Source organism: Telopea speciosissima, chromosome 11 (genome assembly GCF_018873765.1).
Source record: "Telopea speciosissima isolate NSW1024214 ecotype Mountain lineage chromosome 11, Tspe_v1, whole genome shotgun sequence".
NCBI lineage: Eukaryota > Viridiplantae > Streptophyta > Magnoliopsida > Proteales > Proteaceae > Telopea > Telopea speciosissima.
Window position 1 is genome coordinate 49,926,751 of NC_057926.1, and position 23,404 is coordinate 49,950,154.

The 23,404-nt window shown below is 38.5% G+C and overlaps 2 protein-coding genes and 2 non-coding genes across 4 annotated transcripts; all 4 read right to left on the reverse strand.

Annotated features, from left to right (window-relative positions):
* Positions 1-1,602: 1,602 nt before the first annotated feature.
* On the reverse strand, positions 1,603-3,669 carry LOC122646146 (purple acid phosphatase 8-like). The gene is made up of 7 exons (XM_043839639.1): positions 3,423-3,669; positions 3,178-3,334; positions 2,586-2,693; positions 2,361-2,491; positions 2,099-2,227; positions 1,958-2,025; positions 1,603-1,844 (listed from the first exon to the last, which is right to left on the reverse strand). Exons 1-7 carry the CDS (start codon positions 3,621-3,623, stop codon positions 1,631-1,633), a joined length of 1,008 nt encoding a protein of 335 aa, XP_043695574.1. The 5' UTR covers positions 3,624-3,669; the 3' UTR covers positions 1,603-1,630.
* A 506-nt stretch (positions 3,670-4,175) lies between these two features.
* On the reverse strand, positions 4,176-4,247 carry TRNAD-GUC. Its single transcript has one exon. It is a non-coding gene; the product is annotated as a tRNA-Asp (tRNA).
* A 2,159-nt stretch (positions 4,248-6,406) lies between these two features.
* Positions 6,407-6,478, reverse strand: TRNAD-GUC. Its single transcript has one exon. It is a non-coding gene; the product is annotated as a tRNA-Asp (tRNA).
* A 5,251-nt stretch (positions 6,479-11,729) lies between these two features.
* On the reverse strand, positions 11,730-23,229 carry LOC122645283 (transcription repressor KAN1-like). Its single transcript, XM_043838606.1, has 7 exons — positions 23,014-23,229; positions 22,398-22,956; positions 22,242-22,318; positions 21,731-21,776; positions 21,311-21,488; positions 12,500-12,596; positions 11,730-12,393 (listed from the first exon to the last, which is right to left on the reverse strand). Exons 1-7 carry the CDS (start codon positions 23,227-23,229, stop codon positions 12,280-12,282), a joined length of 1,287 nt encoding a protein of 428 aa, XP_043694541.1. The 3' UTR covers positions 11,730-12,279.
* Positions 23,230-23,404: the final 175 nt, after the last annotated feature.

The following is a 23,404-nucleotide window of genomic DNA, read 5'->3' on the forward strand; positions in this document are numbered from 1 at the left end:
TTTATCTCTCTAATCCACATGTAAAAAGACATCTCTATCCCTTGATGTCAAGCTAAAAGGAGATTTTACTTTACCAAATATTCCTCAAGTCACGGTGAATGAGAATCCATTCACCGTGGGGCTTCAATGTATGCGGGAAAGTATTAAAATAGTATTTTAGGAAACATATTAAAATCCTATAGGGGTTTATAAACCCTAGGATGGTGTGGTGAACCTTCATTGTATTGGTGAAGAAAAACTTTCTCCTTTTTTTCGGGTTCATCAAAATGTAAGAGTTGTGCGCGGCAGCAGTATTGGGTATGTTGCATTTGGTATCGAAGCTCTAGGCAACATGCTAACCAGCTTTGGGTTCTATGAGTTCTTCTAGTTTGGTCAACTTCGGCAACGGATGCATTGTGGTGCACCTAGTGTGTGCATTTTAGGTGCTTCACTATCCAAATAATATGCAGCTAATATTATTGGGAATAATCGCACATTGGCTAACTTTAGGATCTTAGATGTCTTTATATACTAGTTGGATCCTTCAGCTAATAGTTCGAGCTGTTACATTATAATCTAACATGATATTATGCTACTTGTATGTTCATGTAGTAAGTTTGGAACCCTAGGTGTCTTTATATTTATATACTAGTTGAGCTCATAAGATATTTACATCAACCCCATCAGTAAGAAATTTTTTTTAGACCAAGCAACCGATATGATTAAACTAAAACATGCCACTATCCGGTTCTTAGTTAAAATCTCGTAAAAGAAGATCAAGAGATTCACATACCAGGTGGGTGGGTCTCTATCTAATGAACTTTGTCTGCTTGTTTGTCTTCATTTTTTTGCCCTTTTAGTATGACATAATTTTCCCCAATGAAGATAATAATGTTTTTTAACATGCATATTTGAAAAATGTGGGATCCCAAAAAAAATAAATTATTCTCATCCTTCCACCCAATCTATGAGATTCTTAGTCTAGGATAACGGGGAAAGGAGAAATAAGTGACAAGTCTATTTTAACCTACCATAGTTTTCAACTACACAGCTTTTTTATTTTGGAAAAGGGTTGAGCACGCCACCAAGGTGTCCAACATGTGTCATCCTCTCTCCTCCCTTTTTGAAAAGGATCCCCTTATCCTCCAATGTCCAACCCCCTTATTGATGTATGCCGCTAACTTATCGAAAGTTGGCAGCATTCCAAACCCTCTCCCTTATTTTTAATTAAAAGAGAAAGAGGAGGTTGGGGGAGGAAATGATCGGCCTAAGAAATTCCCACAAAAATGCCTTCTTTTTCCCTCCATGTTTGCAAATATGGACAGGCTTATGGGCCGGCCCATTTGGATCTCTTCAAAAGTTAATTGATGGAGCAATTGGGTTCCTCCCATCGAACATCTGATATGCATTTTTATTGTCAAATTCAAAACCCAGCTAGACTTTTGTGTTTGATTGAGAGAGAGAGAGAGAGAGAGAGAGAGAGAGAGAGGAAATGAAATAAAATGAAATTCTTGGCTCTCTCCCATTTTAAATGTTGATTGGCACCATGAATGCCTTGATAGTACTACATAGATCTGTACAAAGGACCAAAATTGGAGGGCACCATTTGACTAATGGTGTGTTACAATGTCCGATTTGGGTCACTAATCCTCTACATATCGGCGTAAAGCGGCTTCGACAAATCAAATCTGTGCAAAACCTTGCCGGAAACATCATAAAATGCAAAATTAGCTTCAGTTTGAGTCAACTTCACAGACATGAAACCTTGCCCATCGTAGAAGAATTTCACTCCCTCTCTGTTCAATCCTTTAACATCACCTCTCCATGCCTTAGAACCTGCCCCGCTCGTCAAGAACTGAATTGGACTGCAATTAGAGTCACAAAATTAATTCCATTAGTATTCTTTACTTGATAGAATTCCACTAATCTTCTCATATAGAGTTTGATCAATTAGATCATTAAGGGTTTTTATGTTTACCTATCATTATCACTAATGTGCTCCAAGCAATGATCGTGCCCGTTTATGTAAAGATCGACATTATTCGCCTAAATGATCATAACAACAATATTAGTAATGTAAATTTCATTCATGATTAAGTGTTAATTAATTTATAATTACCTTAAGGATTGGGAGAAGTTGCTTAACAAGCTCCTCTGTGTCACCATGATGTCCGACGCTTCGGATAGCATGATGACCGACAACAATCTTCCACTTTGCCGACGACTCGCTCAATGCCAAATCCAAATCCTATTTATTACAAAAACTTAAGTTATTAGGTGGAGATAATCTAATAGTATATGAGGATATATATGACTATACCTCTATAACTCCCAACATGTCAACATAAATAATGCAATTCTTGTATGATACAATGTGATACCTTAAGAACATTTGCAATGTACTTCTCTCTTTTTGGAAGAACTCCTCTCCAATCATATTTATGGTCTTTCGGATCGTTGAAGTACATATCGACGAATGGATTTGTATCGACGAAGAATAATTCTGCAACTTCTGTAGAAAAGAAGATGAAATCAAAAAGTTCATTAGTTAAATTCAATTTTGAAAAATTGGAATAGGAAAGCATGGGTGGAGAGTGTTGCTTTACCTGTATTAACAAGGAAGGACTTCAAGCAAATCCATCTGCTATCGATCTTCCTAAACACATGGCTCAATTGTGCTTCAACATTTCCTCTATAGTCATGGTTACCCAAAACTGCAATTTGAACAAGCAAAAAACTTCAATCTTGTGCCACTCTTTCACCAAGACTAGAAGTGTCAAAAGTTGGTCCTAAATGACCGAAACCAGCCCGAACCAAAACCAATATAAACTTATTGGATCATGTTTAGGACACTCAAATTGGACAACATGGAAATAAGACATCAAACCTAACTTTGAAAAATGGGACCAAAATCAGTATAACCCGATAAGAAACCAGTACCAGTTCAAAATTCACAAAACAAAAAAACACTTTTTTTTTTTTTCACACGTGTTAATATGGTTATTTATTGGATCATGTTTTGGACTCACTCATTCTACCGAAACTGGCTCAAATCGATCGATTGATACCCCTAACTGAGACCAGGATTGATCCACATGGTTGAACCGCCAAGAAACCGGGTTATTCGACACTTGATTAGATTGATCAATTTAGAAACCCGGTTTGACCATCTAATGGATTATCTTCTAAAATACTTACCACTGTACCATGGCCTCTGTAGGCTCTTAGCAGTGTAGATTTTGGTGAATGACTCCTCAAATGCCACATCATCGACTCCGGTCAGCCCATTGTCATAGAAGTTATCGCCGGTCGAGACTACAAAGTTTACATCTAGCTTCTCTCCTATCCTTCCCATCTACACCAACAAAGAATGTGAGAAATTGAAACTAAAACAGAGACAAACAGAGAGAGACAAAAAACAGAGAAAGAGAGAGAGAGAGGACCTGAAGAGCAACTTGAGATTGGTTGTAAGCTCCTCTTCTACCCCAATCTCCGATGACTAAGAAGCTGAGAGAGCCATCACCATTGGTGGTTTGATGGAATTTTGGAAGCTCTGCAACAATGGAGACCAAACAGAGATTCAAAGTAGTCATGAAGACGAGGCATAACAGAGCCATGGTTTTATTGCACAGACTTGCACCCATGGCTCTGTCTTTATGAGGAGTAAAGGAAAGGAACCCAACACAAGAACAAGGATTCAAAGCAAAATAAGAAGAAGAAAGCAGAGAAAGAGAAAAATAGAAAGAGAGAGAGAGAGAGAGAGCCTTTGTTCACCAATGTAAAAAAGATTTGCTGTTCATGATTTATATAGTTTTTTTTTTAATTTTTTGGGATTGTGTGTTTTACCACAATCTCTCCCATGTTTAACGCCTATTACTTTTCCACCGGGATAAGCGGTGAACGGCGTAAATGGGCGGTTCTCTTGTTCAGAATGACACGTGGAGAATATTTATTGGAGACAGCTCTCTCTGTTCATCAATAATGTTTTGGGTTTTGGTGGTTTCTCCATAAATACGGATATTCCGTGGAATATTTAGTGGAATTTGGGTTCCTTACCTCCGAATATTCTGTTCCATCCTGACATGCATCGATAGTTTCAATCATTCCACTCATATTTTCTGGATTTATCAGCTATTTTTTGGAAAAAAAAAAATAACAAAATGGACGTAAATGGCAAATAAAAAGGAAAAAGAAAACGCCGTTGCCGGGGATCGAACCCGGGTCACCCGCGTGACAGGCGGGAATACTTACCACTATACTACAACGACTTGATGAGTTTATTTATTTACTTTTTAAAGAATTATAATACTAAACTGTCTCCAAGCTAAATTTAGTTTAACTCAACTGATTCAATACTGATCCACTGGTATGATCTAAATGTAAAAAAGTAGTAACATTTTTTATTATTAAAAAGTAGGGGCAATATAGTCTGATTCAAAGCAATTTAGATCGGTATCGATCGAGACTGATCCCATTCCAATTTCTATTACCTATACCATGTCCTAGACTGGTGCCAATGGGGATCCAATTAGATACTAATAAAGAGATTTGAACCATTTAATACCAAACTTTAAAGTCATACTTATGGAGCTTCAAACTTTTGCAAATTAATGTTGTGTAGCAAACACTATTGTTAGATAATATTTTCTTTTTTCTCTTGGACTAAAGAATTCAAGAATTATATTAAGAAGAAAAAGAGGATGTCCAAATTAATGTCTAGGGCCCTAGTCATACCCAGACAGATACAAGAAACATAAAAGTGAATGGGTAATCCCACCTTCGCCAATGCCATGAGAAGAAAACCCACAACACCAACTAAAAATTTTACAAATAGTCATTGCCCCCACTCCCCCTCTCGATAATTTAGATATTTTGTCATCGAAATTTTGATGGTTCCAGTGGAAAGCCCTCCAACCGAACTGCTAAAAACTTTTGAGACAGGGCAATAAAAGACTGGCGCAAGAAACAATGACTCTAGCTTCCTTCATCGCATGGCAGATCTGGGTGGCACGCAATGATGTTATTTTCAAGAGAAGGAAGTGGTCTCCGAAAGAAGTCATAGATGCAGCCCACAAAGCCCACGCTGAATTCACCCCAGCTGGTACCAAAACCACAGGTACCTTCCACCACTGAGGTCCAGAAGGAAAGCGCAATGAACTGGCAACCCCCTCCCCAAGGATGGTTTAAGCTTAATAGCGACGCTTCGCTCAAGCCGGGAGACTACAATGGCGGACTGGGATTCATAATTTGAAACCAGCATGGGAAGTGTGTGCTTGCTGTGTCCTCCCCAATGAATTTCAAGAACATTCTTCTCGGAGAAGCGCTGGCCTTGCCCAGAGCCGTTCTACTAGCCCTGGGAGAGTGCTGCGACAGCCATTGTCCAAGCCTTACTTATACAAGACCCTGCAAAGGATAGCCCTGTTGAAGTCCAGCCTGTTATCCAAGACATCCGACACCTGGTTACACCTTTTGAAAGATGTGTGGTGACCCATATTCCTAGGGAGACTAACAGCGTGGCTGACTCCTTAGCCCGGAGGGCACTGTCTTATTCGTGTGAGACGGTCTGGCCCAATTCCACTCCTTGGATCCTTGATCTATATTATCATGAATCCTCGGCTGTAACACGATCTTTTTCTCAATGAAGTTGTTTTTAACCAAAAAAAATAATCTTTTGAGACAATGAAGCTGGCTTTAATTTCATTATTTTGATGAAACTTTTCCTTGTTTTGGTTGCTAAAAGGTTGCAAGTTGTTCATATCTATTAAATAAATATTTCATGGGTTGGTATAATGATTCATCATTTAATATAGGTTTCTTTTCCTTGGAAAATGGTCATCTATCAATAGTAACTAAATCACAGCTGAAAATACAATCCAGATCCTCTACTGCCGAGTTGCTTGGCTAGACCGTGCAGTCCGCATACAGTGAAACGTGCAGTGACCGCCTTGCCCTTGCTAGCTGAAAATACAATCAGATCCTCATCGCCGAGTTGCTTGGCTAGACTGCGGCAGTCCGCACACGCTGATGAAACGTGCGCTGTGACCACCTTGCCCTTGCTCAAACGCCTTGTCCAAGTGAGATAAGGCAGTCATTGCGTGCCTCACTATGTCTAGGCTGCACGATCTTACTGGGCAGCTGGGCAGTAGAGGATCAATAATTATAAGCCTAATTCAAGAAACCAATTTGAGAGAGAGAGAAGAAGAAGAAGAAGATGAAGAAACAAAAGCACTAATGTTCCATTCATGAGACATGCTTTATAAGAGAAGTGTCAAATCTGAGCTGTTTGTAAGAATATGACATAATGCCGCCATGTTAAGAACAAGGATAGAATTTGGGTGAAACCCTTTTGAGTGTTGAGGACAAAATCTATCAATCGATCGGAGAACATTTACATATCTCAATGAGGAAAGAATTTGGAAAAACAAAACGCCGTTGCCGGGGATCGAACCCGGGTCACCCGCGTGACAGGCGGGAATACTTACCACTATACTACAACGACTGGATGAATTTATTGGTTTATTTTTTAAATAATTATAACATTAAACTGTCTCCAAGCTAAATATAATTTAACTTAATTAGGGGAAAGTTTTCATACAGCCGTGTAAGCCGTGTATGACATCGAGTTTCACTTAATTATAGTGTGGATGTTAGTTAATGCAAAATAGTTACTTTATAGACAAGTGTTTAAATATCAACAAAGGCATATGGATCGTCCTTGACCGTGGTTTGTAATTTCATGATCGCGATCGTCAGATCTGGATCCTCTACTTCCATCTGCCCCCTACACACAAGCAAGGTAGAAAATATTGCCTTACCCCCGCTCGGGCAAGGCGCTCCGATAGGGGTAAGGCGGTATTTTTTGTCGTGCTTGTGTGTGGGGCGCACACGACAATGGTGGCAAGCGGAAGTTGAGGATCTCGTTGTGATCAAATAGGTATCTGTCGAGGTTGATCCCAAATATTGACCGATTTGATACTAACCCATTGGTACAATGCAAGAGTAAAAATGTAATAAAAAATGATTTTTTTTATATTAAAAAGTAGGGGAAATTTCGTTTGATTCAAAGCGATCCAGATCGATATCGGTCGAGACTGATTCTGATCCAATTTCCAATACCTAAACCATGTCCTAGACCGGTGCCAATGCGGATCCAATTAGATATTGATAAAGAGATTCGAACCATTTAGTACTGAACTTTAGTCATGCTTTATGGAGCATGAAACTGATGCAAATTAATGTTGCAAACCAAACACTAACATGTTTCATTCATGCAAAGGGATCAATTGAAGAGGTATAAGGAGTCGGCACAGCATGATTCCAAGGGCTACCAGCAGGCCAAGATTACAGCTCTGTCAGCCTTGCTTGATCAGAGGTCTGTGGTGGAGGTGAAGGGATTTGGGTCCTCTATAGGGCGACAGAGTTTGTAGCGCATCATTCGATGACACACAGTCCAACACATAGGTGGGGAATTGGACTGCGTGCCCAAGCACTGCAGGCCTTTGAATGTTCATTACACTCCCTATTGTGCTACAGAGGAACCCAACGCGAAGGTGAAGACCAGAGAGTTAGGGGGACTTGGCAACAATGATGACGCAGAGGGGGCCGTTGATGAGGACAAGGGCAATGACCGTGATGATGACAAGGATGACAAGGAAGCCACTGATGGGGGCAATGATTCGTAGATCTAGAATTTTCCCCTTCCCCTTCTCTTGTTGTAGCTATTTTCATTGTAAAAAGAACTCATCTTTTTTGAATAAAATGAAAATCTAGCTCTTTTCCCTCCTTCGTGCATGATTTTGATGGAGATTTGTATGAATTGGTGGACCGAGTGCTTACATCCTGGTTAGTGTAGACATCATTTCTTTGCTTGTGTATGTACACACATGTGTTATATAATGATACTAAGTCATTAATCTAGGTCCTGGGGCTGCGACAGGGTCAGGTTGGGCCAGGCTTTCTAAATACCCAATCCAATCTTGAGTTCCCTTAGCTGGGCCCAGGCCCAGCCTTGACTCGGGCCTGAAGAATCTAACCCTAACTCACCCTCAAGGCCGGTATAGACTGTCCTTGATAAGCCTTGACTAGGGGGGGTGGGGAAGGGAAATGCAGGGGCTGGGCCAGGCCGGGGAGAAGAAGAAGAAGAAGAAGAAGACAGGACTGGTCTGAGCTCAGCCCAAGGCCTCAATCCTAGTCCCACTTTGACTCAGTGTCAGAAATTGTCAACCCTGACCCACCCTTAGGGCCAAGCTATTTCAACTCAGGCCTTATTCGGGCTCAGGGAAGGCCAGGGCGGGTTCATGCTACAGGGCCAAACTTGCACCCCTACTTGCCTATATATGTTGATGGTGGTAAAGTTTATTAATTTAGATTTATTGTTTACTGAAAAAATGATAAAATTTCCTTTTTCTAAAGGCTTATTTGTGGGTGGATAATACTCATATACATGTAAATGTGCCCATTATATCGCCATACTATTGAGTAAAATTTTTTTTTTTGAGAAACCCACCTAAGGCTAACCAACCTGAGAAAATCTGAGACTGACTGGGGGCTTAAATAATTTTGATTGGGTTGAGCTTGGGTTGAACAATCCCAAACCTAAGGTCGAGTTGGGCTTAATTTCCTATACCTTGGGCTGGGCTCCGGCCACCCTTCCAGCCGGTTTGACTGGCCCAATGCCCACTCTTACTTCTTAGAACAGGTAGGCAAGGGTGTGGCTTAGTGCGATGATGAAAGCAAAATTCAAATTATAGACATTTCTAATCATACCCAATAAAAGAAAACAAACGATAGAGCAAAAGAATTATTAAGAGGCAAATTTGAAATTAACTTTCGGGAGAGGGTTCCCCACATTGCTCGAGTGCAGTTTCAGGCGAATAAGAGAACACCATTTGGAATCTGACAAAAGAGGGAGGTCCATTTATGACATATCACCCCGTCACATGACTAGTGATATGTGAAGGGTTGCGCAATTTCACTTTCGAGTTGGCATTGTACAAAACTTTTTCCCTTAACTTTCTATTAGTGAAAATAAGCTGGGCTGTGCATGGGATATGAGATGATCTAGGTCCATTTCACTCTTACACTATTTTGTGGACTGGGCTTAGGCCTGAAGTCAGCCCTCGGCCCAAATGCCATTAAACTCACCTTAGCTAGCCTATAAACACAGACCACTTATCATCATAGTTGCACCTCAAAGAGGCCTCACACACTTTCCATATTAGTTGTAATATTGTTTTGTTTCATCCAAAAAACCCAAAAAAATATTGTATTTCGATGGAAAACATGAAAAATCTAATTTATTGAAAATTTTCATTTTTGTGCTTATGTTATTTTAGTTTTGTTTTGGTCCATTTTTACGATTTCATCGCTTTGCTAAATCTAGAATTAGGACACATTTCAAAATCTATGTTTTCCCAATCTCAAGATAAAGAGGTATTCTTGTAAAATTTGATGTCCTAGGCCTGATTTGGTATGATTTCTATTTCAATTTCATGGGACGATTTTTATTTCGGAAATTATTTAGTTTGATTTTTGCACCTTATTTCTGTTTTTCAGCTGCAATTCGGAGCACCATATTGCCTAGGAAAACTGTGCTCAAGTTCCTCATCCCTTTGGCTTTTCATTCTTTTCTTGTCGGATGAATGTTTTCTAGGAATCTTCTTAGATTTTTGTTGAATACTTGAATATCATGAAATGCAGTTCCTTTAGGAGCTTCTCAGAGTGGAATGAAGTTAAAATGGAACCACTTCTGCTGATCTGCGTCACTGTCCCATACCTGTTGTGGGAGATAGGTGATGAAAATAAAAATTTAAGGGATAAGGAAAATGTTGTGGCATCCTTCTTAGCGAGGAGGGGCTTTATAAAAGGGTATTGATAGTGTTGCAATCTATCCCGTACTAGGTTGGTCCAATCTAGCATCCATATACTAGATCGAGCCTCATAAATATATATTATGTCCATTGACCACCACTTTTCATTAGAGTTCGGTTCTTTTGCACGTATCAACAGGTGAACGTACATGTGAGAGCCTTTTATTTTAATTTTGTTTCCATAAAAACCCCTCTTCCCCTTGTAAATAACAAAAATAGGACAGGTGGTTGGTTCTCACATGTACATTTACCTGTTGGTACGTGCAGATGATCGATTCTCTTCCTAGTAGGGGTGCAAGTTTGGTCCTGTCAGCCCAAACCCGCCCTAAGCCCGAATAGGGCTTGGGCTGAAATACCTGGTCCTGAGGGTGGGTCAGGGCTGGAAATTTTTGGTCGTGAGTTAGGGTCAGGTTGGACTAGGGTTGAGGCCTCGTGATGAGCCCGGCCCGGCCCAGCCCGACTTTGTTTTAAGTTATACTATGTAATATATATTGATATACTATATATATATTATAAACTTTAAATGTCATACATATTTTTGTATATAATATAATATATATGAAGAAAATAAGTGAATATATTTTATTATAGTGTTATTTCATATAAACCCAGCCCAATTTAGTCTAGTCCATGCATCTCTCCCTTCCCCCACTCCATGAACAGGGTCTACCTGACCCAACCATGAGGGCAGGTCAGGGTTGAAATTTCCAAGCCCTGAACCAGGGTCGGGTCGGTCATGGGCCCAGCTATGGTGACTCAGGGTTGGGCTGGGATTTTAAAAAGCCCGGCCCAACCCGATCGTGTTGCAGCTTTACGTACCAGTTCCCAGAATATATTGGTATTTCTGCCTTGTATTTTCAAAAGTCTTTTCCATTTGTGATTAGTGAAGCAACGAATCCACAAATCAAAATCAGATTGAACCATGTCTGATGATGAGTCTGGTATTTAAAACTATGGTGGCCAAGACTTGACAGTCAAGGAAATTTGTGAATGGGTTTCTTAAAACCTCCAAAGAATAGAAAAGTAGTTAGTAGTAATAAAATGATAAGGTTTTTTTATTTTTTTTGAGTGAATAGAAACTTTTATTAAAGAAAGGAAGGAAGAGGAAGATGGATGCGTCAAGTGGTAGTTGAGATTGCAGAAACAAATTAACTAAAGCTCAGATTCTAAAGCACTCGTTTTCTTCCAACAAATATGACATTAAACAAAGTAGAACTCTCAAAGAAGATTCAAATAGCTGACCCTAAAGTAGTGGAAGACTTGGCAATTTCTTCCTTTCTGTGAATTGTGAATGACAATCATATCACTCCCTCTCTCTCTCTCTCTCTCTCTCAATGAATTCCTAGCAGATATACACTAAGTTCCTAATTCACATTCAATTAGGTTATTCACCCTCCAAATTTGATTTGATATCTAATGGATATTTTACTTGCATTTCTAAATCGAAGTACCCAATCAATTTTGTATAATATTATATATAAATGGTATATAGCTGATTATCTTGTATTCGGTCATTTGCATTAGTGGGTTGATTTTGAAGGGTCATCAGGGCTATATGGGTACTTTGGTTAAATTCCTATAGAGAGTTTCGCTATAAATTTGTACCAAGGGCTATTGATCTACAATGCAATCTGAGAGAAGTGTGAGGACAAACAGCTAAAAACCCTATTATTCATTGATAAAGAAACAAATTTCATCTCACCATGGACGTAAATCTTTGTATGCACTATGTAATTGTTTGTTTGTGAATTCTATTTTTTTCTACATCGTTATAGGTTTCATTTTTTACGATTAATCCTATATTTCTCTTCTTTTTTTTAGTATTTCTTCATATGATCCACTATCAAAAACGAAAAAACAGTATGCATCAAAACCTCCATCACATAATTATTCACTTACCTTTTTTGTGTGGGCATATATCAACTTTAATATGAGAGATGAAGCTAATGACATAAAGAGAACTCTTAAAAGTCAAGCTTTCACACTCTCACAAGACAAAAGTTCCCATGAGAAACAGTCAGAGAGTAGTACTAATGGATTAGACATTTTTCTTTTTAATTTAAAAAAGAGAACATAACCCACATATATAGTGCACCATTAAAACTGATTCCCTTCTTTCTTCTCTTTTTCTTCTTCTTTCTCAGCATCCACATGGAATAGTATCTCAGTTCAGAATAAAGTGCAGCAGCTTCAGCCACTTACAAAAACCCTAAAAGAGATGTATGTTCAATACAGCTTAAGACTTACATGCTTGGGATTATAAGTAAGATATGGCTTTTTCTTTCCTCCTTCCAACTCAACACCTCTATAGCAGACCTTTGTGTTTGTGACCATATATGTATATATCTATATTTTCCCTTTATGTCACCCATGAAGAAACTGGATTCAATTAAGGGATACCCACTTAAAAGAATGACAAGTCTTTAGCATTTCAATCATGTTCTTCACTGTGCCAACCAGGTCTTCCTAAGGTGAATTCCAAGCTAGGATTCTTGATACCCAAATGGGACCCAGGGAAGCTTTTTGATCTGCTGAAATTGCTCTCCTGTGATGATGGAAGACATATTGTTATCTAAAATCTTCAAGTAGAAATGTTCACATAAAGGAGTGAATTCTGAAAGTATATGGCATTACTGGATAGAGATCATTACCTCAACTTGGTGCCCAGGTCTTTGTTGGGACAAGAAGGTTGAAGGTCTATGCCAATCCATGTCACTTGTGTTATTTTGCAGAGGCAATCCTCTACCACTGAAAATTATTCATAAAACATAAAAAGTTAGTTTGAACCCAAGAAGTTGTATATATAGAAGAGGAAAAGAAAAAGGGGGGAAACACTAGAAGTTGAACCTTGAAACAGCCTAAATGTGAAGTATGTTTCTTAAAAGTTTTATGGTGTATTTGTTGAAAAACGAAACCTAACACGATGCAAAAAAGAATGGAAATCACAAACAACAATCACACAATGAACACAAGGATTTATGTGGTTCGGTATGATTGCTTACGTCCCCAGTGAGATGAGATCTGTTTCACTATCAATGGAGAATAGGGTTACAGCCTCTCGTCCTCACACCTCTCTTAGATTGCATTACGGAGAAAGAAGCCTTGCTATATACTTATAGTGAAACCCTATACAAGAATTTACCAAAATACCCAAACCAAGCGATGGCTTCTTAATGGCCATTCAGAATCAACCCACAAACCCAGCAACGGAATACAAGACATCGTACCCCCAATAGTATTGACAGTTAAGGATAAGTACACCTACTCTTTCATGACTGAACAAAAGATGTATGAAGCAAAAACAAAGATGGCATTTAAAAAGGTAAGTTTTTAGATAGGCTATATTAGGAATACTAATAATGAAAGATGTCAATTTCAGTGATTAGATGATCAAACTCAAATCTGACCATAATCTTCATAAGTATCATCTAAGGCTACATTAGCTTAAATAAAGGTATAATTATCTTGAACTACATTAGCTTCTATCTTCAGACCAGCACTGCATCATGCTAGTGTATTACTCCCACTTTAAAGTTTGATTCTGTTGGTGGTATATGTAGAGAGATCAATCTAGTCTACACTATGGCTAAACCCATTTGATTTCCATAATTTCTTAAAGTAGGATGTAAATTTTATTATGATGTTATTTGATCAACCTTAATAAGCTGTAGCTCTTAATAGATGAGCCAGAGTGATAATCTTCTTTAAGGAAATTAGATGATATAAATAAATAGGCTTATCTCAGTTATTATACTAATCCTATTCATTTCTTTAATTAATAATTATTAATAACTAAATAGTGAAATTACTGATCCAGGACACTAAAATTATATATTGCATTGTTGTTTATCAGATGTCTGATTCATTTTTAAAACTGAGAAAATGAAGGAAAAAGGCAACCCTAGGGGTAGTGCTTGGGAGAAAGGGAGGGATTTGTTTGTGAAGGGATAGTTGAAGGAAAAGGACTTGTTCAGATTCTTCTTTGAAATATGGTAACATATACACTTATCCTATTGGATAAATATTAGTATATCTTGAAAGAGTGAAAATGATGTTGTAACCTTACTTTTTGCCCTTTTAGTACAACATTTTTTTTTTTCAAATGAGGGTTGATCCTGTCATTTAACATGTGTAATAGAAAAATCTTCAAGATAATGATACATTCTTTACCTTAATAAGTTTGTAACCATACATTCTTTACCCTAATAAGTTGACTTGTCAATTACTTGAAGGGGCTAAGGATGTAAAGTTACTAACAATGTGTTAGGTACTTGATAAATACACCAAAAGCTACAGAGCTGACGGAACATGTTAAATCAAGCCCTTTAACCTATCACATACTAGGCTTGTCCAATCTAGCGGCCATACACTAGAGTGGGCCCCATTAGGCATATAACAGACTACCACGCTTCTGCAGCCGTTGTCCTTAGCGGCTCTCACTCTAGGCAACTTTTACTCTGGCGGTAGGTAGCCCTTTCCAAGCAACTCCACTCTGCTCCAGGATTTTGCCTGATGTTTCTTGACGGCTTTCACTCTACTCCAAGTAGCCCTTTTCGAGACTCGAACCCGAGACGTGGTGCCCAGCTCTGATACCAAATGTTAGATACTTGACCGATATGCCAAGCGCTCTAGAGCTGATGGAACACGTTAAATCAAGCTCTTTAACCTATCCCATACTAGGCTGGCCCAATCTAACGACAATACACTAGAGTGGGCCCCATTAGGCACATAACATCATTCTTCCTCCAACTCCGGCTCAGATGTTCCCTTTCCTCTCTCTCTCCCTCAATCACCCTCCCCTACTAGTTCCGACTATGGCTCCCTTTCTTCCTCCACTTTTTTTTTTTTTTGGTAAAAGCAAATTTTATTGCAAAGAAGGGCAAGAGGAACACAAGGCAACCTAATTACAAGCTTTAAGGAGCCAAGGAGTGGAAAAAGGCCAATCTGTCTTATTTACCAGCGACAGGGCCTTCCTGGCTAGAGAGTCCGTGACTGAATTCGCTTCTCTAGAGATTACAAAGAAATTACAAGACTTAAAACTTGTTGAGAGCACCCGGATATCTTCAATCACACCCACAGCACCAGTAGGGTGGGGGAAGGAATGGGTCATTTAAAAATCTTATAAGATTGGCATTATCGGACTCCTTTCTCCCTCTCCTTGCTCTAGCTTGCATCTTCCTCCCTCTCTTGCCCACCGCAGCATTGTTCTGCCTGGACCCCTCCCCTACCCAGAATCATCGATGTTGTAATTCAATCATCTTCTGATACATCAAAAATCAGAATGCATATAATGGGTAGGGCTACCCATCATTTCTCATGGCCTCCAATGGCACTCAAGCATCCAAAATGAAATGGGCACTCAACATTAATTGTGCTTCAAACTCAAACCATTAGTTATCGAGAGCGAGACCTTCCTCAACTACTGTAACAACACTATTACGGTAAGGGATCCTATGATATTGAGTTGAGCTTATTTTTTCAAGAACTGTCTAGCAATGGCACAAACAACTAACTAGTTCAGATCGTATGTGATGGATAGGAACGTACAACACCAACAGCAATTTCATCAGCTAGTGAAGGTGGGAACGCTATGGGCTCCTTGATGAAGTAGATGATATATTGGATCTTTTACTATCTCCATTGGTGGTTGACCGCAAGATTCCAGAGATTGGTCGATGGAGTTGCAGAGGAATCAGCTGTTAGAGGACGAAAATGTTTCAAAAAAAAACAAAAGGACCAAAGGAAATATTTCCTAAGTACAGGAGACGGGAGTTGGAGGGGGGAGGGGGAGCAAGATGTCGTGGGCAGTGGAGGGAGGGAGATACCGAAGCGGGGAGAGGGAGAGGGGGGGAGCCAGATCTTGAGGCAGAGAGAAAGGTTGATCGGAGGAGAGAGAGAGAGAGAGAGAGAGAGAGAAAACCCTATTTTCTCTTTTGCTCTAAATTTTCTTCTTTGCTTTTAGCCTTGTCATCAACCTTATTATTGATGCAATTATGGACCATGGTAATAACTAAGACACCAATTAGTGTATCTCACATAAACTTTACGGTATGTAATAAATTAAGGGTAAATTACACATCAACCCCTGGTTTTCAAACGAAACTCAGATCACCCCCTGGTTTTTGAAAAAACTCAAATCGATCACCTCCTCTACAGTAACGGTGTTAGTCTATTGTTAGTTATTGGTGTGACAGGACTATTTTATTTACCCTTGTACTAGAATATTAGAATTAAATTTACAATACTACCCTTCCTTCATCTTCAACATTGGTCAAGGGTAGTTTAGGGATTTAAATTTATTTAACTGGCTGACATCATCACTTAGCAGCATAAAACTAACGGTAGGGACTAATTTGTCATATTGGGGTCTAGATCAAGGGGTGATTTGAGTTTTTTCAAAAACCAAGGGGTGATCTGAGTTTCGTTTGAAAACCAAGGGATGATGTATAATTTATCAAATTAATTTAAATAACATTTAGAGTTTACATGTCAAACATCACACTTCGAGAGCACAAAGATTTTAATGCAGAATCCTTTTGTATATATACTTTGAAATGAGAAACATTGTTTAGTTTAAAATCTAAAAAATAGCATGTCTAGTAATATGATCTAGTGAAAAATTTATTAGTCTTTGCTTTATGACAATTTGTAATTGTCTACATACCAAATAGATTACAAAAAAATAGAAGACAAAATAATAATAATAATAATAAAACAATGGTGAAGGTGAGGGGTATTATATTTGATATGAAATGAAAGTACAGATCTTAATTATCTCCTATCCTAAAATGTGTATTAGAAAAGCCGTAGGTAAAATATTTTATGAGGAACATGGAACCTATTGAATCAGTACACTTTAAATTGTAATTAGTTGGGAACTTATTGTATGAGTTTCATTACCTAGTGTCACTCCAAACAAATCTTTTAATGCATTCTCTTACAGATCATGAAACTCCTGCAATTGTATAGGTCCCCCCCCCCCTCCCTTATTCCTCTCATAAATTCAATACCAATTTTCTGTGTTTATAAAATTCTCTCCCTTTGTTTATGGAGAAATGTTTTACTATGTTTTAAGTGTGGAGCAGCTTTCTAATGTTTTCAATATTTAGGTAAAATTATCACTAACTTTGTTGGGGTACGATGTCTTATATTCCGTCGCTTACATTAGTGGGTTGATTCCAAAGGGCCGTTAAAAGGATTTAGGAGCCAAAGGTCCCAAGGCCTCGAGGGCTATATGTGTATTTCGATAAAATTCACGTATAGGGTTTCACTATATATTAGTTAACGAGGGTTTCTTTCTCTACAATGCAATTAGGGTTGTAACAGGGTCGGGTTGGGCCAGGCCTTTTAAAATCCTAGTCCAACCCCGAGTCCCTTTAGTTGGTCTCATGCCCGACTTGGCCCTAACTCAGGACCAGGACAATCCAACCTTGACCCGCCCTCAGGGTCGGGCCGGGTTGACCCTAATTGGCCCTCACCATGGGGGGAAGGGAGATGCATGGGCTGGCCAGGCTTGAAGGAAGTAGAAGAAGAACAACAACAACAACAAAAAGAAGAAAGAACAAGAAGCAAAAGACAAGGTCGGGTTGGGTCGGGTCGGGTCGGGTCGGGCTCAGCTCGAGGCCTTGACTCAAGGCCAAAAATTCATTACCCTGACCCGCCCTCAGGGCCAAAGTATCTCAACCCAGGCCCTGTTCAGGCTAAGGGTGGACCAAGGTGGGCTCGGGCCGTCAGGGCCAAACTTGTACCCCTAAATGCAATCTGAGAGAGATGTGAGGATGAGCGACTATAAGTCTATAACCCTATTCTCCATTGATAGTGAAGCAGATCTCATTTCACCATGGACGTAGGCAATCTTGTCGAACCACATAAATCCTTGTATTTGATTGTGAAATTGTTGTTTGCAATTTCCATTCTTTTCTGCATCGATTTAGATTCTTTTTTTTTTTTCTTTATAACTTGACGTATAGATGTGTAGATTGACTCCTGCAAAGGTAGACTATTGCAAGTTAAGCACTCCACTCGATTTTGAACCGCTTCTGAACGTCTGGCATGGCCAGAACCGGTGCTTCCCCTACTCTCGTCAACTTCCAAGCCTCTCAACACCCTGTTTTGTTTAATGAGAAAAAGCGATCAAAGGAGTGTGTTCGGAGAATGAGCCTCGGGGATTGAGTATCAATTATCGGTTTCACTGCTCCATGGAGGTGGGCAGCAGACCCACCATAATCTCCTGTTATTCCTTGGGTTGTTGGATCAGCACTGGCCCAATTGAAGCTATTATTGCATTGAAGGGTATGTTAGGTGCATCTCAAACAAGAAGATCCAATTCCCCGGCTGTTTTATTTCAGCCAACCCAATTGACTGTTTCAATTCAACGGCCATTAATTCCATTTACTTGCCAAGTGGTTACACAATTCAACGCCCATCAAGTCTTCTCCTCATTTCATGCAACTCAACTCGGGAATAAAGGAGTTCAGTTTCATGCAGCTACATTTTCTCCTTATCTTTCGTCAATTATGGCTTTTAAAGCTACTCAAATATCTATTAATAGTCCTCATCAAGAGGCTATTGATAATTCTTATCACTCTCCCATAATGGTCAGTGGTTACAACTCTACTCTTTCTATAACTCCGCATGACCATGAAGAGTCTACTTTGGAAGCGCAACTAACCGTTGGATCTTCTAACCTCAATTCTCCCCATCTTCATAGGTCGAAGGATGGAGCGAACACTGGCCAAGTTCCTAGTGTCGAAAGCAGAGTCAGGATGGAAGGCCGAAAAATCTCTAAGCCATATCCACTTGCTAGTTCGGTAGAAGTGACATGTATGTAGTTGGAAACTCTGAAACCAAACAAGATGTCACGTTTAGGGATTTGTCTGTCACACCTCCACTGGTGATTTCTCTAGAAAATCCATTGGTTTTGTCCATCCCATAGTTAGGAAGACCCTGTCATTGGCATATAAGACAGTATGGATCGTCATACTCCATTCCTTGGTTTCTGGTACTGTGTATCCAAACCTTGTGTATCGGCCGTTTATCTGAATGAATTTACCAAAATAAAAGGGTAGACTATTGCAGAAAGGAATTAAAAGGATTAAAGACCTCGTTTATATTAACCATCATAAAAGCAGTAGCACGAATTGTTGGACAGTTCCAAAGTCTTGTTATGAGAATAAATCCAAATAAAAACAAGAAGACATAATCTCTTACCTTTGTTGCACACTCCTACTCATATTAACTAAGAATAGAATAGACAAAGGAGGTACAATCTATCCAGCATCAATCCCCTTCCAGAAGGCCCAATGCAAAAATATACTATCCCCCTCCCTCCCCTCACCTCCCAAAGTAAGGCAAACATCCCTCCTTAAAAAATTCTTAGAAGCAGAGATACCCAATTTCACAAGTATAATACAAGGAGGTAGTCTTAACAAGGATATGTTTTATGATAGATTTGGAATGCTCACCCTTCTTGAACCAAGAAAAGAAAGTTTTTCAACAATGAAAATTTGTAGGAGAAGATGAAAAGGAGCCAGCCTTAACATAGATGTGTTTAATGGTAGATTTGAATTAATGCTCAAATCTGGAAAAGAGCAGTGATGGGTTGCCAAAAGACCTTTTATGGATGTCTGAATTTATAAGAAAGGGCACCAAAAGAGGAAGAATCAAATAGGAATAGTAATCCATTATATGCCCTATATTCGGATTCTGTTCCACTTAGGAAGAGAATACAATCAAAATTAGATCACAACCATGAAACAAAACTCCTCTTTTTTCCTTTTTTCTTTCCCAAAATTCAAAAGTTAATGTATCTTTGGAATGACCCATCCTATGTCTGTCTTTCTTTTATTAAAGTGTTTAGATGTTAGGAATTTCATTCTTGCGGTATGGAAGATTGGAGTGTTAATCACTATTATGTGCCACTAATTTTTTAATTTAGTGAAGAAGAACAAACATAGGATTTATAGGCTGATACACTTGAAGTAATCCATATTCTTACATGATATCAAGGGAAAAGTAAAAAATAGAAGGGAAAAAAGGAGATTAATGTCAGCATATTCATAACAATTTGGTTGCTTAAAAGAAGCTATTTGTTAGTGGTGAAGCTTGACCTCAGTTTTAATCTAGAAAGTACTGTTGATTCTTCGGCTGGTTGTTTCGTCCTCGAAACGTACATTAAAGTCCAAAAAGTGCTTGTCGAGATATTCGATTTGATATATTATTCGTCTTATGTTGGTTTGGAATCTGGACTAGACTAGATAGGCTTCTGGGCGCAGTTTTGTACTTTTATGGGTTAGAGTTTTCTCTATCTTGTAACTATATATAATTGTTATCTCTTTGAGAGATGTGAGGGTGTGAGAGAGGTTTTGTATTTTCTTCATAGAAATAGTGGATCTGGATCGATCACACTGTCGTGGATGTAGCCAACCTTCTTGGGGGTGAACCTCGTAAATATCTGTCTTGTGTGTGTGAGCTTTCTCTTTCTCTTCTTCTTTTGCAAATCCCCATTCTACTGCATTGTTATTTCCTAACATTATTTTATATTGTTTGTCATCTAGTATGATTGTTTGATCTTCCAATAGTTCAAATACAGTCTTTATTACTTTAACCTTTTCCTTGTCATTTCATGATTTCCTATTAAAATCACCTATTGAGAGCTTTGCATCCACTATGATTGATTTGTCTCATTCTACTCAAGAAGAAATGTAAAATAATAAAATGTGATAACTAATCTAAACCATTATAGCTAAAAGAAGGTAGTTCTCATAGAATTTAAAAAAAAGAAAAAGAAAGTAGAATCATATATAAATCTCAATGCAGCTTCTAATGTCTTCCATGTTACCAAAAAGCAAATCATTCTAACAAAGATCATAAAGAGTATCCCATTTGGTAATACACAAAGATTTGATATATTTTTTTAATATTGTCATTTTTTTTATAAAATATTATGGTATCGAGGGATTTTCTTACTTTGTAAAATGCACTTCAATAGTCAACAATATCACAATCAAATCCCACATTAATATAATATATGAAATTCACCAAATTTTTTAATTTATACAAAATAGAATTCAAGCTCCCACTAGAAAATAATAATAATAATAATAATAATAATTTTAAAAGGGAGTGGGTCTTCTTGGTCATATAGGAGGAAGATAAAAGTGTTACAGTGGTTGCTTTCTCTCTTTCTTTCAGAACAATGGAAGCTAAATATTGCATCTCTTTAGAAAATTGCAAAAAGAAAAATCATTAAAGAGAAACAGAAAATAAAAAAGCAAAGGCTGACAAAAAGAGCTCTTTTAGTTTTTTAACTGTGGAGGGACGTGGGTTTTGCATTTTCTAAGCTAAGCATATCCATGCAAAAAGTTAAAAAAGAAAGAAGCTTTAATCAATCTATCTAAACGTGAAAGTGTACGTGCACATAGAGTTCTTCACAAAGAGAGAAAAAAAAAAGAAAGAGTTACCTTGAAGAGTTACTCCACAAAGTAGTAGTAGTAGTAGTAGAAGGGTAATCTGAGTCTCTATGTATAGATCCATCTGATGTTCCTCTTTGATCAATTAACCTTTGTAATCTAAGATCTCCGGCTGCCGCCGCTGATCCCGCCGATCCAATATCTTCATCTCCTGACCCATCTGATTGTCCTTCAAGAAAAGACCCCAATTAGAAATGGAAAATTCCTGTAAATAAGCTCACAAGAGAGAGAGAGAAGAGAGTGGTTCATCTGAATATAATAATAGTATATAGATTTGTGTATCTATATGTATATATATACGTATATTCGTACACTAGCTGGATTTGTGGGTTTTGTGAGAGATAGAGAGAATAGGGGATGAGACAGAAGTTGCTAAAATAAGGGTGAAGGGAAAGCAAGACGATTTGTTACCTGAGGAAGCTGCAGGTTTGTCAGTAGTCTTAACAGTTCGATACATCTGCAAAGGAGAAGAGAAACAAACACTGAGTAGATGAACCAGCGAAGAAGCTGGGGGGTCAAAAAAAATTAGAAATAAAAATAGAAATGGCAAAAACCCCTCATTTCCCCAAAAGATAATAGAAACTTTCATTATAACAAAATGTGAAAAAAACCAGTCCAAAATCAATTCCAATACTTCTGTCTCTCTCTCTCTTTCTGTTTGGTAAGGATGGTAATGTATTATTGAGAAATGATTTCTGTTACTTTTTATTTTAGATTCCTATTCACTCACTCTTTCTCTCTTACTCTCTCTCTCTCTCTGTCTTTCTCTGTCTCTCTCTAAAACAAGAAGCTGTCCTTTCTCAGAAATCACTCCATTCATCGGCTACTGTGCCGGAAGAACAGATTAAGAAGATCTGACCGGTCGACCGGTCATCGTGCTAGAGAGAGAGAAAAATAACAGAAAAACAAAAAGAAGAAATACCTGTAAATGACTCTTAACATGAGCTAATGTTAAATCTTTAACATCCATAAGCTCAAGAACCGATTTCGGAGTAGCCCCTGAAAACCAAAATATATCCATTAAAAATCAAATCTAAAAGAATTGAATACAAACCAAAAGACCCAAGAAAGATCTTACTTTCATGTCCACCGAGAAGCTCCACCGCATGAACAAATCGAGCATGAAGAGTACTTGTCCAACGCATTCGAGGCGCTCTCATACTCCGTTTCGCCGGTAGCTTTTGCATAAATCTTGATCTAATCATTCCATGAGAAGTCTCTGAAGCTCCCATTCCATATTGGTTGTGGTGGTGGTGGTGGTAGTACTGATGATGTTGTAGTTGGTTAGATTTGAATGAATCTGAAGATAACCCATTAAACCTAGAAACAGCGGCAATCCGATAAGCCGGTGACGGTGATGATGACAGTGACGGTGACGACGGAGAAGATGAATTGAGTCCACAGCTTAATATTACCATAGGGTCTAAACCTCTTTGTTGAAAGGAAGAAGTTGGAGAAGTAGAAGAAGAAGACCAAGAAGGATATGATGACATTGGGTAGAAACACAAGTTTGGATCCTTCTCTCTTGAATTATCTAAAGACATGAAAGGGAATGAACGGTTGTGATACACTGGAATCCCTTTTATGGGTAATACTCCATCATTTAGATGATTAGTATTCCAGTTACTATTAAGATGATGGAGTTGTTGTTGTTCTTGAGGCACTACTACTACTTCATCTTCTTCTTCTTCTTCTTCTTCACTTCCTCTTGTAAAGTTTCTCCCCCAATTCCTTTCAACTTCTAACCCATTTCTTGGGTTAGCCAATGAAAGCTCTGGGTAAGCTTGTGAGTCTATCTTTACTGAACTATCACTCTCCGGTCGTCGTCCTTGCCAAAGATCGAATCCGGTGTCCGATGAAGGAACTGTATTAGGAGGGCTAATGTGTAAGGAAAGATCAGGAACCGGCATCGAAGTAGAAGAAGTAATTGAACTGTTCTAAGAATAAACTCAATTGGGTTTGTAGAATTTTGAAGTGGGTTTTGCTTCTTATCCTTCACTTGTGAAAAGGAGAGGAGTGGAACCTTGGAATTCTTGAAATGGTGAGAGATATGAGATGAAGAGTGGTTTAATCAAAGAGGGTCTC